Genomic DNA, 16,271 nt, shown 5'->3' with positions numbered 1-16,271 from the left:
GGAAAAAGATTTCAGGCTAATGAGTCAATGAGGAAGGAAATATTACTGTTATGATGTTTTTACTGCAGTAAATCCAGTTTGTAGTTGCAGCAAATTGCTGAATGTAAATTAATAACCATATTGACAACCTGGTTTATTCATAAAAACTGCAGTAAATACAGTAAAACTAGAGTCATTCTATTTTTAGTTTACATTACAAGTGGCTTATGTAATGTTGTTACCGCACAACACTACACTGCTATATTTGTCCATCTGTTTCCATTTTTAGCACATGTGCATTATTTGGTTCAGATTTTCTCTGCAGCACGTGTACGTGTGCATTAACCTGACTGTTCCCACAGCCTGCATGCCAACACCCAGCACCGGTCACAGCTGCCAGGGCTGCGATTGGCCAAAATGTAGCTGCACATCCTGATTCAAGACCTATTCTTTTTCCTTCCAACCTAATGTCCAAAGGCTTGTTGCATGAGATGGACCTTTTTGATGACAAGATGACAGGTTAGATTTACCATTGATGTTTTGTCCTCAACCAACACCTTGACTTCGACAGCAGCACTGTGGCTCTCTTTGCACTCTATCTTTTTATTCCAGCGAGGATCATGTTTCTGCATACAATCAGATCACCAGTGTAGATTGCAGTCCCATTCATTCATCATGCCTGAGAGGGAGCAGACTCTCACACACGTGCCGCTGCTGAAATTCAGCCAACATCCAGGTGTAGAGGCTGGCATTGACTGACAAAACCTATTGATCCTCACTTACCTCCATCTCTACATCCACGTGTACTTTACATAAAGAAGGCTGTCGGTTGCAGAGTCAAGGACAGTGGAAGGTGAGAAGTGAGAAGATGGGCATTCACGTGCACCTTTTTGCACCAAGGCTCTGCTGATGCAGGTTATTCAGCATTAGGTGAAGCAGGTTATTTGACATGGATGGATGGATGGAAGAAAGAGGCAGGACAAGGATTCACATGGAAGAGCACATGTCCTTCCCAGCCTTTGCTGTTATGAAGGCATGAAATGTTACACATTACCTGAGGAAAAAAAAACGTGAGATGCAAAATCTTGCAGGTTTGCCCACCTCTGTGGTCGTCATATTGTTCTTTTGTCAAAATAAAATAAAGATAAATATGTTCTCACAGTTACATCGCCTCCCATCAGGGGACATAAAGCTACAAGATTAATCTATGCTCAAATTCTGAGTGTGCACGTATTTTTGTATGTTCGTGTATGAGCTGCAGGGACATGTGCTTGCCTGTGTATGGTTACTGTGCCATGCACAAATCAGAAAGACCACCACAGACCACCTCTGAGATCCTGGTTGATGCATCATGTTGATAAAATAAAGATGAGAGAGGACAGTGTTTATGGCATACATTAATTTCTATATTAGCTGTTAAAGTGATCAAATAGATGTGTTTCACAGCAGACATGTTGGCATGTCATAGCAGCAAAAGCACAGGTGTAAGTGAAAACATTATATGTGGCTGCATTTCATTTAGATGAGCTAGTTCCAGGGTCCTGATGTTGTGCATGCTGGCTCACTGGCCATCATTAACAAGATTAGTTTCACCTGTGCTTTTCCTGCTATGATAAATCAACATGTCTGCTGTGAAAAATGTCCATATAAACAGTGTTGAAATCTTGCTGCACTTGCTGCAAGTGTCCACTAGAGCAGTGATTCTCAACTGGTGGGTCGCGGACCCGTTTTCAGTGGGTCGCAGGCCTTTGCCGGGGCAATAAAAAATGTTAAAAAAAAAAATAATAATCTGTGCTTTTATTTTGAAGAGGATTTTTCATGCAGCGGAGTGCCGTCTATTCACACTCCTTAACAGTAGGTGGCGATAATGGCCTGTAATGATAATTGACACCCGCCATTTCACAGCATAGAAGAAGACTTGCAAAGTTTGTTTTTAAAAGCGAATTGAGCATTGCGAAACGTAAATACAGCTGAAGACAAAACACAGAAACAGACTGAACATTGAACATGACCTCAGAGTTGCTTTGTCGACTATAACTCCAGACTTTGAGACTCTTGTGAGGACCAAAAAACATCCCCAGTTCTCCCATTAACTCCTCCAAACTCAGGTCTATGATGTCAGTAAGGTTGAAGTTCGTGCTGCTTAATTTTCTTCAAAGCACAATGTTTTTCAGTATTTACCAACTGATAAGGTAATCAGAAGAAAAGTTAATTTTGTATACTTGAATCTTTTTGAATTGCACTTTTTGTTTAATTTATTTTGAGTTTGTGGATAAAAACTGAAGAAACTGAATTTATTCCATAGTGCACTGTTGGTTGTCATATTTGCAATTAATTTTTATTGCCAGAATAAGTGACTGAATAAACTTTAAGAGTACAGTTACTGAAGTGTTACTGAATGTTATGTTAAATCAATTTGAAAAGTTGAAATTTTTCTTTGATTTGGGTCGCAGCTTGTCATTAAGGGGTGATGGTGGGTCCTGAAGCCAGACCAGTTGAGAACCACTGCACTAGAGAGCTTCAGATATCCACGTTTATCTTAAGATCCGTTTGCCACACCTTAGACACAACCTACAGATAAAATGTAAACATTGCATGAAATATTTATACATTTTTAGGTACATACTTGGGTGCAAGTTTATTGTCTGTCATGTGATTTTTATACATGCATGATTTCATTGGCTGACTTTTCATTTTAAAATAATATTACTTCATGGGATAATCATCAGAATCAGATTCAGAAAGCTCTCTCTATGACTTTTACTTTTCCTCCTGAATACCGAAAGTGCTAAATGTTGATTTCATGAGCAGTTTGCAACCAGAATCCTCACAGAAAACATTGAACTCAAACACGTACAGTTTCATTTTAACTTGAGACCTCAAAGTTTTGTCATGGGACGATGGTACTTATGGAAAGGAACAAATTAATTTGTCTGTTAAAAGCAAATACTCCATGGCACCTGATCCACACTTCTCTGACCAAACAGAAATAGTGTCGCAAAAAAAAAAAGAAGTCAAACCACAGTGAAATATTCTTTTCGTACTCACAACTTATTAAAATTATGTATGAAGTCACATTTGCAATGAAATCCCTTTGTTTTCTTTGGACCTGTTTAGAGAAGGTTTCCCACAACATGGTAACTGTGATGTTTGACAAATACTCCACGTTGGAACAGCTGTTCTCCATGACTCACTGCTCATAAAGGGTACATGCTGATGTTAATAAAGTACCTCAATAACAGAGATGTACAGTACAGGCAGAGTAAACATGTGGGGGGTAGACAAAATAATGTAAACACGCTTGCACTGAACTGCAATTGGGATTTATCAACTTTGAAGTTTAAGACATATACGTACAAGCAGGATTTTGGAACCTCACGACTATTTTGGAAGCCAATTAAGGTCCAACATGCAACTGTGTGATGTGGCACACAAACTGAGAATGGGCTTTAACCTTTTACTTTAAAAGTAGGAGACATCTTATGTCCAGCAGTCAAAGTCTTAAAATGAAAAATATTTGCATTTTCATAGATTTTAGATTTCTGTGGATATCATTTTTTGATTTTTTCAAGGTGCAACTTTTTTTGTGGAAGAGTTATTATTCAAAGCAAATTATTTTCATTTGTATTCTGCTGTTTAACTGTAAAGTTTACCACAAGCTTGTTACATTATTTAGTCCTGTTCTTTACTTAACCTACACCACGCCTTCATCTTTGCTTCTCTTCTTTACCTGGAAGAAGAGAACAACCTGATTGACATTTTCCTTCCCTGTTCTAGTAATGAAGCAGTAAAGGAGAGGGTCTGCAAGGCAGTTGAGGCTGGAGATAGCAATGCTGATCTTGTATGGATAGAGGAGCCATGCAACATGCCTGCAGTCATCCACCAGTGTGCGGAGAAGCATCATGACATGGATAGGTCCGAAGCAAAAAAAAAGGCAGAGCAGAACTACTGTAAGCAGCTTCGAAATCCGTTTACGCTCCTGTTCTTCTGTGGCCTGGTTGGATCTCACTGCCTCACAGATCCCCCAGGTGGAAAACATCACCAGGAGAACAGGAACAATAAAGCCCAGGAAGAAGCGCGCTACATTAGCCCGAGCCAAGTTCTCTGACAGCGGGAGGAAGACATCAAAGCACACTGAAAACATGTTGTTTTCATGGTATGAGTCCTCCCAGGTGATGGTGGTGGCGTTGAAACAGACCACCAACACCCAAATGGCAACGCTGACTGCTGCTGCAGAGCCAACTTTCCTCAATGAAGTGTACTTTAATGGGTGAACCACTGCCAGGTAGCGGTCAACAGCAATACAGCAGAGGAGAGCATCGCTGGTGTAAAAGTTAGTGAAGAGAAAGTAGACAGATAGCACGCAAACATAGCCTCCGTGGGCCCAAACTCCTCTCCACAGGAAGTCCAGCCACAGAGAGAGGCCGACAGTGAAGGTCAGGTCACTCAGGGCCAGGTTGAATAGATACACACCGAGCTCGTTCTTCTGTCTTATGTGCTGCCAGGACACGTAGAGGGAGAAGGCATTGGACGGGATGGCGGTGATGATGATAGCAAGGTAGAAAAACAGAAATGGCCTCCTCCTCGATGCGCTGTCGACTGAGTAACACTCTGAATGATTGGTGGTCAGGGTTAAGTTTTCCATCGCAGATGTGGTGTTCATGTGCTCACACCTTGTAGAGAAACAAGGAAGGAAATAAGGAAGGAATACAGCAATGCATATGAATACCTAAACCTATATATTTATATACTCCTTTATAAAGGGGTGCTACAACGATTCCACACATTAAGTTCAGTTTACTTGTCAGAGAGTTCAGCCTGTGAAAACGGTTAAAAATGTCCTCTAAACCATGATGTCATATTTCAACTTGGTGACAATGACTTTTTAATAGAAAGCCTGTGTTACAAACTGGTGGTGAAAGACAGCAAATGTAAGATTTAGGCTCAACCCATTCTTGAGACTAAAAATCAGGACATCTGAGCCTCTCAGCCTAAATCTTTCACTTTGTTAAATTTCAGTAAATTTGGAAAGATCAGCCTGCGGAGTCCAGATAGGTAAATCATCACTGTGAACATTTAATCTGCTTTATTTGTTTTGTCAAAGTTATGTTATTTTCTATTGGCAACTACTCACAGTTTTGCAAGCACCAACAAGGAGGTAATTTCACAACACACCCTTCTGGTACATGTTACCACATGACAGCAACGTAACAAAAACAATTCTCGATCAAATGTTAATGGACTATTTATCTAGAACAAGTTTCAAGAGTAAATTAAGTTTTTTTTTGCACCTTGCTGAAATGAGTGGAAACCAATGGCCTCCTGGAAGATATCAATCTAAAAACTTATGCTTTGGACAACAACTTAAAACATGAAAAACATTTGGTATGGTCCTTAAAGTGTCAACCCTAAACATACATTAACTCAGCAAGAATTGTATAAGGAAAAGCAAAATCTCAACTCAACTCATGTGAGGGTCTACTTACTCTTTATTCAGTCGTAATGCCGCTCCAAATTCTGTACATGAAATTCATTATTATGAAAATGAAAACATTCAAACAGATGCAGAGAATTCATTCAGTTGTCTTTTCTTGTCTTCCACTGCTTAATCAGCCAGCTTAAAGAAACAGGAAGAGTCAGCAGCTGCCTCCTTGTTGTCCCTGACTACCGTATGTCATTTACTGGGTTACAGGCCACGACAGAGCAAACTACCACATGGTAGATTTAATTTGGGTCCTAAGTCTATATGAGACTGCTTGTCTTCATGTTTGGTGTGTCAATATAGACATGGACTCAGGTAAAGGTGAGAAAGATTTTTGTCTGATAAAAGAATATATATCTACTTGACTAATTGTTTCCACGGCGTAGTTATGTTGTTATGGCTGAGCCTACAGAATAGTCTGCTCCTAAAGAATAGGTACAAGTATTTTTAAGTTTGTCTTAAATGCAATGCTCACATGTCCATTATATACAGTATGTACATTAAAATCATTATTGGTGGCTGTAATTGTTCCTTCTACCCATACTAAGATCCCATATTAAAGCAATTTCAATGTAAATGATGGGGGACAAAATCCACAGTCCTCCTGATAAAAATTTATCAGAAAGTTCAGCCAAAGTTAATATGAGGCTCCAGCAAAGTTAAACAAATAAAATGGGGATTTTCCAAAGTCTTTTTAGTACTATATTTCCTCTTTGTGTTACTATCCCTCTGCCGTGGCTCAGACACAAACATTGTCTGTGGAAGGACAAAAAGGGAAATTTGTACTAATAAATACCAATAAGCCTTTCAATGTACATATGGCATGTAAGTACTGCATTAAGATAAACTTATCATTTAATGGAATAATGCACCAGAAAAGACAGTCCAGAGGAGGCTTTACTCCACAGTCTACATCTATTGTACATTACAATAATAAAAGATAAAAAAAATAATATGAATAAGTTTCCACCTTTGGTATTACCTCTTTATATATATCTCTTAAATTACACAGTCCCATACAATCATTTATTTTCTATTAGATTTGCATTTAAAGGTTAAAATTGAAACAAATACACGATTCAGTTGTCAAGAAACTGACTGAATTCCAGTGGAGCTCTCTGACCAAATCCTCATAAAAACTCCTCTCCCTTTCTCTACAGCTTTCCTAATCTCTTTCTGAGCGTTCTCACTGATCAAACAGTATATAATAGGATCCAGTGTACTGTTTATGGTGGTTGTGGCAACCGTGACCAAGTACGGATCTCTGAGCCTCGAGGCCCAGACGCAGGCCCCAGGCTCCAGTATGGCCCTGAGCAGCATGACAGTCTGGTAGGGCACAAAGGCCACGATGTAGGTTACAAGAAGGAACATCAACAGCAGTCCCACTTTCCTGCGCTCCTTTTCCAGGATGGAGACGCTCTCTCGGAGCGATTGCATGATCTGCTGAAAGCAAAAGGTCATGATGAAGACAGGGACCAAGAAACCCAGGATGACTCGTGTAAGGGCGAGGTTGGCGTCCTGTTGTGTCATGGGTATTCGCTCCTCACACAAGTATCTTGAGGAGAAAGCTTGCAGCGCCCCCGTGTGGTAAAGCAAGATAATGTGGATGGCAATCTCTAAAGTCCAAACGGCAACACTCACTACTGCTGCTGTCCGCACCTCTCGCACCCAGTGAAAGTGGAGGGGATAGACCACAGCAAGGTAGCGATCAACTGAGATGCAGCAAAGGAGGCCTGAGCCGACGTAGAAGCTGTTGTACATGATCACAGCTACTAAACTGCAGAGACCACCCAGAGGCTTCTGCAGGGCCAACTCAATCCACACAGGCAGAGAGATTGTGTAGAGCAGGTCAGAGATGGACAGGTTGATGAGGTAGACTGCCATGGTGTTCCCATTCCTTATCAGCCTCCAGGCTACATACAGAGACAGGCAGTTTGCCGGAAAGCCCACAATGAAAAAAAGAGAATAGGCAGCTGGATACATGTGCTTTTCCACGGAGGACTCCACGGTGCAGGAGGTAGATGTGCTCGTGTTTGTCTGGTTGAGAACAGCAGCGTCCATCCTAACGCGATGATGACCAAACCCGAATGTGAATGGAAATGGAAAGCTCCTGTGTTGTGTTGACCCGAGATAAGCACCTCAATGCAAATAGTTCCCTGTGAAACAAGTTTGTTATGCTAAAACTGAAAATATCATCCAATACTTTCATTGTGGCTGTCGTTTTATTTCCGCAGCGTTGAAAGTCGACATGGGATCAACCCAGAGATTAAACTGTAGCTGAGAGTTTGTAGGAATATATGGAAATGATACTGAGGGTTACACTGTCATGGAAGTCACAACATTGACTGTATTACCACCCAGAGCATGTAACAGATGACGTTTTGGTGCCTTGCTTTAACAGCACACACCGACTGTCACTAGGATCAAAAGTAGTGGTAGAAAATATCTAAGCAAATTTGTACTTTTACTTGTGTTTCCATTTTATGCTACTTTATACTTCTGCCTTGCTACATTCCAGAGGCAGATATTGTGCTTCTTACTCCACTACATTTATTTGACAGTTATAGTTACAAGTGATTTCCAACCTTTTTGCCCTGTGACCCTTTTGCAAACATGTCTATGATGTTTCACCAAAGAGACATTTCCCCTTTGAACTTCTCAGATGTTTTTATTTAAACAACTGTTTGTTTGAAACAGTTGTTTCAATTTCAATTATCCAACATTTCATAAAAAAAGGAACACTTTCGAGAATAGTTTAAAGAACTTAATAATGACAAACTTGTGACTTATGACAATTTTTCTGATAATACTTCTGTACTTTTAATTGAATAGGATTAAATAGAATTTTAAATACAAGACTTTTACTTATAAAGGAGTATTTTTACATTGTCTCTGTACTTGAAGAAAGGGATCTGAATACTTCTTCCACCAAAACAACCTGGCAAAGACTGGTTAGTCTAAACAAACTGTGTACTTTGGGCTTCCCAGGAACAGCATGTATTTGCATGTCCTATCATTCCCTGCTGTCAGTGCCAACGTGTTGCATGGAAGGATTCAGTTAGTTCAGTAGTGTTTCATGAAGTTGAAATGTGCTCCTGAAGCAAGGCAGGCACAGCTAAGAAGTTCAACAAATAGAGTAGAGATCTGATTGCTGTTTACATTACAATGAGAATCTGTTGACAGAAGAAGCCTATCTGCGGAGAGTCTAATATTTAGGGATCACATCTCACCAAATAAAGGCTTGTTGGAGGTGCTGGACCAGAGACCCAGTGTAAAGATAGGAAAAACATCCACCCACTCCGATCTGTGCAACACACCACATCTGCCTTTTTAGTGTGCAATACTGAAAATCAATTAAACATTCTGGGAAAAGGGTGGACATTAATTTACATTTTAATCAGAATGTACATTATATTTCAACAGTTGTGTCAATCTCTTGTGGTTTCTAACAGCACAATACACGGTACACTGTAATACAGACATGTTTCAACAAATACAGTCACTATGAGAGGCTATGTTATATAATAAACATGAACAAGGTTTAATCTGATTAAACAGAGTTGTGACTCTGATCTATGAAGTGTTGAATCAAACAAAAACTCGTCTGAGGCTGAGAGCATTAAAATAGTATTCCATCAATTTAGCATACTTGTACTGTACTTGAGTATTTTACGCAACTTTATACTTCTACATCTCAGAGGCAAATACTGTGCTTTTTACTCCACTACATTTGACCGACAGCTGTAGTTACTTTTTAGATTACAATTTTTTCCTATACCCTTCCTGTCCAGTGAAAATCATGTATCTCCAAATTTGGTGAATTTGATAATACTTTTACCTAAGTAAGGTTTTGAATGCAGAACTTTTACCTGTTGTGGAATCTTTTTACAGTGTGGTATTACCACTTTTACTGAAGTAAAGGAAACAATAATAACAACAATAACTAACAATAAAAACATTGTACTCACCAAGAACCACAACCTGTCAGAGAATCCCACAGATTTTAAACAAATCGCCTGAGTGCTTGTCCAACATCCATGGCAATTTACAGACTGACTAGTTCAACCTGTACCTACTGTATTGACCATTGTTGTGCGTGCGTACCTGACCCTTTTCCTGTGCAATGATGGATTAATGCCAACATCTTGGGTGAACGCACTTTTACTTCCAAATAAAGTGGTTTAGATAATCTAGCTATAGTGTTGTAGTGATGACGTATTCCCAGATCTCAACAATTATCTTGGAGGCGTCTGAGAAAAGAAATCTATGAATCTATCTAAACTTTGCAGAGCTGACAAACACTGTAACAGTCTTTATAAAGTCACATCGGTGTAGGTTTATCATCAAAAGATTAAGTCTTGGGCTTCTGCCCTTATGCCACTACAGGTGATACATTAAATCAATTATGTAATTCACAACTGATACACAGAGGTTGTTTCAACAACAGTGACGTTTGTTCACACCATAGACTGCGGGAGAAGTTAGACTTCAGGCCTTTCTGCCAGAAAGGCTTTCTAACACATGGTTAACATTGTGAAAGGATCTATTTGAACTCAAACCATCTTTTCCTAAACCTAACCAAGTAGTTTTGGTGGCTAAACCTAACTAAACTGTGAGTGAAAACTGAAAACAATAAAAACAAGTCAAGTCAAGTAAGTGTAAAAATAAGTCAAAATTGACGAGACTAACTTCTCCCAATACCATGGTGCGCGCTGTAAAGAGATACCAGCATGACTGCATGAGTTCCACTCCTCAGGCTACTGTGACTTTGAAAAGCAAATAAACAGTACAAAGCAACAAATTGTACAAGCATGCAAATGTATGCAGAGCATGTAGATAGCAGGTTGGAATTTGGCTTGGGGGTCAAAGAAAGGAGAAATATTACACAGATATGAAATATGGCAGAGTTTGTTTTTAGGTGTTTAGCATTAGAATATCACAATACAGTCAGAGCAACATTGTGTAATAGTACAGAGAAACAGACTCAGACATGCACACAGATAGGCGTGGAACATTTTACCATTGAAATGTCATACCACGACTGAAAATCATTCCATTTGCACAAAGACACAAAGTCTGTTTCCACCTCTTTAGTACATTACTTCCATTATCCCAATTTGTGCCCATTACTTGTGCAATATAAAACACAATCTGGTAGTGCTGTTTAATTATGTAGCAGTGTTATTATTGTGTTAAATTTGAAAGCATTTCTGATACAGACTACACTTAAGCAATAAATGTTAGTTGCACCAGAAGTGGTACACAATGTGAACAGGATGTCTAGCATAGCTTCTCCAAAAAAATCACAATCCTGGCAGATCAGCTTCGGGTATTCTGAGAGTTAACACTTCTTAACAAGGTTGAGCGTGTGGAGGTGATAGTGAAGGTTGTTCTGTTTATGCTCCACTGCTTGAAGAGTTCCTTAACTTTCTTCCGGAAGTTTTTTCCTACAATGACGTATAGGATGGGGTTGAGAACACTGTTGAAGAAGGCGAAGTAGGTGAAGATCTGCCTGCAGATATTCAGGATCTCGATGAGCCTACAACCTGTCAGGACTTTAACATCTTTGAGCATGTATACCATCCTAGTAAGGTGGTATGGCACCCAGCAGATCAGGAACGCCAGGAGGACCGCCAGCACCAGAGTGGTGGCCTTATGCTCCATTTTCTGGGAGTTTAACCTCTCCATTAACCGGTTATTCACAGCTTGAATAATCTTGATTGTGCAGAAGGAAATAATGGCAATGGGGATGATGAAGCTGAATATAGTCAGCATCACGTTATACATCAGAAATTCAGTGGCGGAGTAACTACTATGGCACTCAGTAATTTTCCCTCTATGTTTCAATTTCCTGTAGATGAGCGTTGGGACACTCAGGAGCAAGCACAACCCCCACACCACCACACAGCCCAGTTTGGCATATTTTGGCCTACGCATTCTGCCATAGGACATTGTATGCACCAGCGCCACATAACGATCTATGCTAACCAGAACGAGGAAGTAGATGCTGCAGTAGGCGTTCATCTTAATGCCCACGTTGACGACTTTGCACAGGAACAGACCAAAAGGCCAGTCAAAACCCCTCTTTATGTTGACAGCCCAGAAAGGCAAACAGGACACCAGGACAAGGTCAGCAGCGGCCAGGTTGCTCAAGTAGATCTCAGCCACGGTGCAGGCCTTCTTATGAAGGCAGAAAACCATCAGGACAAACATATTAAACACGATTCCCAGCACAGAGATGAGCAGGATGTACACCGGCACCACAATATAGACCCATTGGGGTTCTTTTTCAGGACATCTAATGATATTCGTGTTGTTTTGGTCTACATTTATAGATGAGGTGCTGAAGTTAGCGGGGACGCTGTGGAGAGATAGAGGAAGGAAAACAAGATAAAACATTACGACAAAGACAACTTGACGGTAACTTGTTCATGTTCATGTTGTTATAATCATAACGTTGTTATGATCATAACATGGATTACTGGGAAACACTGAATTCTGAGTAATACTGAACACTGAGTTAAGGCTGTCTACTCTGAAGTGCTGAATACTGAGTGACACTGATAACGGTAAAGTGTTTTCCCCGTTTAATGCATTTCCCAGAGAAAGGTATGACCAATTAGCAGCAGCAGCAGTGTGAATTTGCATATTAGCTAAATATTTATTTTCACCAAGCACCTGTGACATTTAGATTTAACATTTAGATTCAATATTTAACGTTTAGATTAAAGATTTAACATTTAGTTTTAACATTTAGATTTCACAAATATTGCTGTAAATCTGGTAAAAAGTAACTTTAAAAAGTTCCGACCACTTTTTTAAGCGTTGTTTGGAGCCAAATGTAGCAAAATGTTGCTGTTAATTTCAATGTGCGCCACTTTACAATCTGCGCCCCATAAATAAATAATTTGTTTGATGATTGACTTAGCAAAAATGATGAAGAGCAGGCAAATAAACTTGCAGAGGGCAGGACGTTTGCAGTCGTGAGACACTAACAAGACTACCATTGTGCCGTAAAAATGCCCATGCAAAAAAAGTGGAATAATATCTGAGTAACATGAGAAATTGGCAGCTTCCTTGACAATTAATGATGAAAGATAACAATCACTGGAATGCTCTGCTGGCCTCAGGGATTAAGGTGCCTCCCATCTGGCTGGGAACCTTTGTTGCATGTCCCCTTTTGTATGAATAAACTATTATTGCATTTGTTGAGTACTTTTTTCTCTGTGTTGCCCTTTGTACACAAATCATAAACATGCAATTTAGAAAAACAAAAATTTTGAAGTTCTGCTTTCATGATATCTTCACCTATATTTGCAGCCACTACAGTGTTAAAATGCTCTCAATATAGATCAAGTGTATTTTTTTTTTGACTCTTTATGCTATATTTGTGTATCAGTGTAGTACAAACAGTACAACAGTTTTAAATACTGGTCATACCGGTCTTACTGTTTATCTAAACGTTGGAGCTAAAGCAGATCAACATCTTGCACTAAACGTGTCGAGACAAATAAAGTGACAGAGCTGCAGTCTGGATTTTGGCACGTTGGAACAAAAAAAAAAAAATACTGGTATTTATCTGTATTCATAACAATGTTATAAAGAACAAAACATTATTGATGTTGAACAATGTTGAAGATTGTCAATAGTCCTTGTAAATATTCTATATATTACAGAATAGTGGTAAAAACATAAAACAAAAAGTAACATACAAACCAAATAAAGCTTATGCATACCTTGTAGGTAGAAGAGCCATTCCTCCGGAGAAAGTCCAGATGTAAAATGTCCAGATACTCTGTTCAAGTGCCTTCTGCTTCTGTCCTCTGTCTGTCTCTGAGTCGCTCTCTTAAAGGAGAGAGGAAACTGATATTAAGGTGATGTCAGACACTCGGGATTATCAGTTGGTGTGCTGTATTGACGCCCCCCTCTTCCTTCTCTCTTCATTCTGCCTCTCTTCTGTTTTTTTCCACCTTCTAGTAGTATGACAGCATGTCTGTCTGTTTGCAGAAAAGTTTCGTGTTTTTTATGATATTTTCAATTTTAACATATGTCTTATCTTGAAGGTCAAAATTGTTTCTCAATATACTTGACTTAGATGTGGTGGTTTCTACACAAAGTTGGGTGGTATTAAGCAAGTTGTTGGAGCAAGGATGGGGTTCTGTGTTTGAGTGAACCAACTCTTTAAGAGTGAACAAACTGTTAACTGTATTAAAAGAAACCAGGCATTAAAACAACCCGGCCTGCAGCACCGGCACATTCACAGACATTCCTGTCAAGCTGCTACGGTCCTTAGCAGCGTGTGAGAACTTTACTTGGTTGAGTTTCATGTCACTGTCATCAACAAGGTCTCTTCCCTAAAGATACATTTTGTTTATTGTGACATTGTTTGCTAGGCAACATGGCTCACATTAGCAGTACCAGGCTAAATGAGAAGGGATGACAGTACAGGGTTTCTGCAGGATTCGCCACGTTCGAGACTTTTTATGACCTTTTTAATACCACATAGAATGTACTTGAATACACTTTTTATGATCATACTGGTTACACAATCAGTGTGATGGTAAACCTGTAGGGACTATTATTTATTCAGTACTTCCCAGCAATGTATAACAATAATTCATTGGTTCCCTGGTCCGGCTCCTCCAGCCTGAGCCCCCGGGCTCCTCTCGAGCGCAGAAAGACTCTCTACCTGATGCTAGCTCTGGACTGTGCTGCTACTTGCCTGCTCTCCGCTCTGTCTGGAATAAAAGTGACTTTCATTCATTACTGTGGTTCAGTGTGCTGCATTCCTAATTATATAATTATTTAAATTAATGCCACCTAGACTAGGATAAGGGGCAGAAAATGGATGGATGGATTAACCAATTAAAAGTTATTTATAATTTATTTAAATTAAGTTTTTGCCAAAATCGACATTTATCTATTATGAGACGATGAGCTTCCCAGCTACTGTAGCTAGCAGTAATGACAGTGTTTGCTGCAGGTCTGATGGTGCGGACTGAAACTTTCACAAAAAAGGAGCCTCCTGCATGCCCAAAATTTACTGTTGAAACAATCCCATGTTTTATATGTATATAAAACGTCTCCTGGTGTAACTACTGCCTACAGCAGGAAAGAGAAAATATTTAAGACTTTTGTAAATTACATTTTTAGACTTTATAATACCTTCTAAGGCCTTTTTAGAGGAAACGTCGGCCAGACGTGAATCAGGGATGTTGCAGTTCATGGGCAACGCCTCAACCCATAGACCACATCCATGAAGCTTTTATTCTAACATCAACACTTGATGATGTTCTCCCGAGTGCCTGCTGTGAAAAAACCCCAAAACCTTTAAAGTGATTCATCAAATGCTAAATCATTTTCAATTTGTGGAATTCTAATGTTAGGCGGAGGCAAGATAACTCCAGCTACTTGCAAATCCACCCTGCTATTTCCTCTCCTGCCTCCACAGTCTTGTCAATCTGATGGGACTTTTCTAAAATCTAGCATCATGTCAAACGAGAATGGCAATGTGGAAAAATATATTTTTAAATTAATCTGTGCTAACAGCACATGGAAATAAACACATTCACACAATTTAATGCAACTTTTCTTTGCCCAAAATGCAGCACAAAACTTAGACCTTCCCTCTGTAAAATACAGTTGAGTCTTTTCCAAGAATCTGGAATGAAAGGCGTAGCAAGTTAGGGAAATGGCATGATCACAACAATGCATGGACATAAACAAGATTAAACCAGGCCAAAACAAAGCACCACAGTAATCAACTGTAATTGTTGATGATATTAGGTTTAGATAATAGGCTGGCCCTGGAAATGGATATCAAGTTGGAACATACAGCAGTAATATTAATATATTTTAATATAAAAACATAAAAAACTCTTATGACTTTGAGCATGTGAATCTGCATACAGTTGGTATGGTAACTTCCTCACATTATGTTATCATATGTTGCTCTGTGTGATCGATGCTCTGTTGCACCTGTGACCACAGTGATGTCACTGTGTAATGACACACCCTCGAGTACTGTTTCGCATCTGTGCAGTAAGGTGAGAAATGAAACCCCTGGAGGTCAGTAAAGACAAGATTTTCAGCTGCGTTAAGTTGCTCTTTAAAACTCACTGTAATTCATTGTTTATAAAAAGCCTTCTAGATTTATACTCTGTAATGTTTGCAATCAAAGGTGTCAAAACATTAAATGCTGCTTTAACTGCAATAATGTGAGTAGGTTAATTCATCAAGTTGGACCCATTTACAGCTGCTTTCACTCAACAAAGTTATTTTCTTTAGGAAAACAATGAGTCTCCAGCAGGTAATGCCTTACATCATGTTGTTGCATTCAGGATTGATGTTTTGATTGTTTATTATAGTATTTAAGCAGTTCATACAAGCGTTGATTACAAATTACAAATACAAATTATTCCAGGAATACACAAAAGTAGCTTAAGTAATGAGTGTCACGACTAAATAGAAACTGGCATGACGGTATGTCATTATTGAATAAATGTTTACATGCCAAGTTATACTGTACAAGAGGAATTATGAATGTAAATGTACACAAAGTACATGGGCGGCCATTCTCTTGTGGTGGCTTGCAGAGTGTAAACTGCTTTGAGGAAAAAAAAAAGAAGAAGAATAGCGTTTCTGAAATGGCTGGTTTTGTTTTGTGTGTTTAACAATTAAACATCAAAATTCCAGTAACAGTGAGGCCATGTTGAAAGAGACAGATTCAGATACATAGTGTGTGTCCGCAGAGCAAGACATAAGTGTCTTTATGGAGACTGTAAACATAAAATCTGCTTCCATTTCTTCT

The 16,271-nt window shown here is 39.2% G+C and overlaps 3 protein-coding genes across 3 annotated transcripts; all 3 read right to left on the bottom strand.

Moving 5' to 3' along the window:
• Positions 1-3,673: 3,673 nt before the first annotated feature.
• On the bottom strand, positions 3,674-4,642 carry gpr65 (G protein-coupled receptor 65). The gene has a single exon (XM_070921119.1). It carries the CDS (start codon positions 4,640-4,642, stop codon positions 3,674-3,676), a length of 969 nt encoding a protein of 322 aa, XP_070777220.1.
• A 1,905-nt stretch (positions 4,643-6,547) lies between these two features.
• On the bottom strand, positions 6,548-7,522 carry LOC139297222 (G-protein coupled receptor 4-like). The gene is made up of 2 exons (XM_070919792.1): positions 7,103-7,522; positions 6,548-6,904 (listed from the first exon to the last, which is right to left on the bottom strand). The coding sequence occupies exons 1-2, from the start codon at positions 7,520-7,522 to the stop codon at positions 6,548-6,550; spliced, it is 777 nt and encodes a 258-aa protein (XP_070775893.1).
• A 2,845-nt stretch (positions 7,523-10,367) lies between these two features.
• Positions 10,368-13,293, bottom strand: LOC139297757 (B2 bradykinin receptor-like). The gene is made up of 2 exons (XM_070920547.1): positions 13,198-13,293; positions 10,368-11,822 (listed from the first exon to the last, which is right to left on the bottom strand). Exons 1-2 carry the CDS (start codon positions 13,215-13,217, stop codon positions 10,781-10,783), a joined length of 1,062 nt encoding a protein of 353 aa, XP_070776648.1. The 5' UTR covers positions 13,218-13,293; the 3' UTR covers positions 10,368-10,780.
• Positions 13,294-16,271: the final 2,978 nt, after the last annotated feature.

This window comes from Enoplosus armatus, chromosome 15 (genome assembly GCF_043641665.1).
Source record: "Enoplosus armatus isolate fEnoArm2 chromosome 15, fEnoArm2.hap1, whole genome shotgun sequence".
Lineage (NCBI taxonomy): Eukaryota > Metazoa > Chordata > Actinopteri > Centrarchiformes > Enoplosidae > Enoplosus > Enoplosus armatus.
This window is presented reverse-complemented; position numbering and strand designations above follow the sequence as displayed.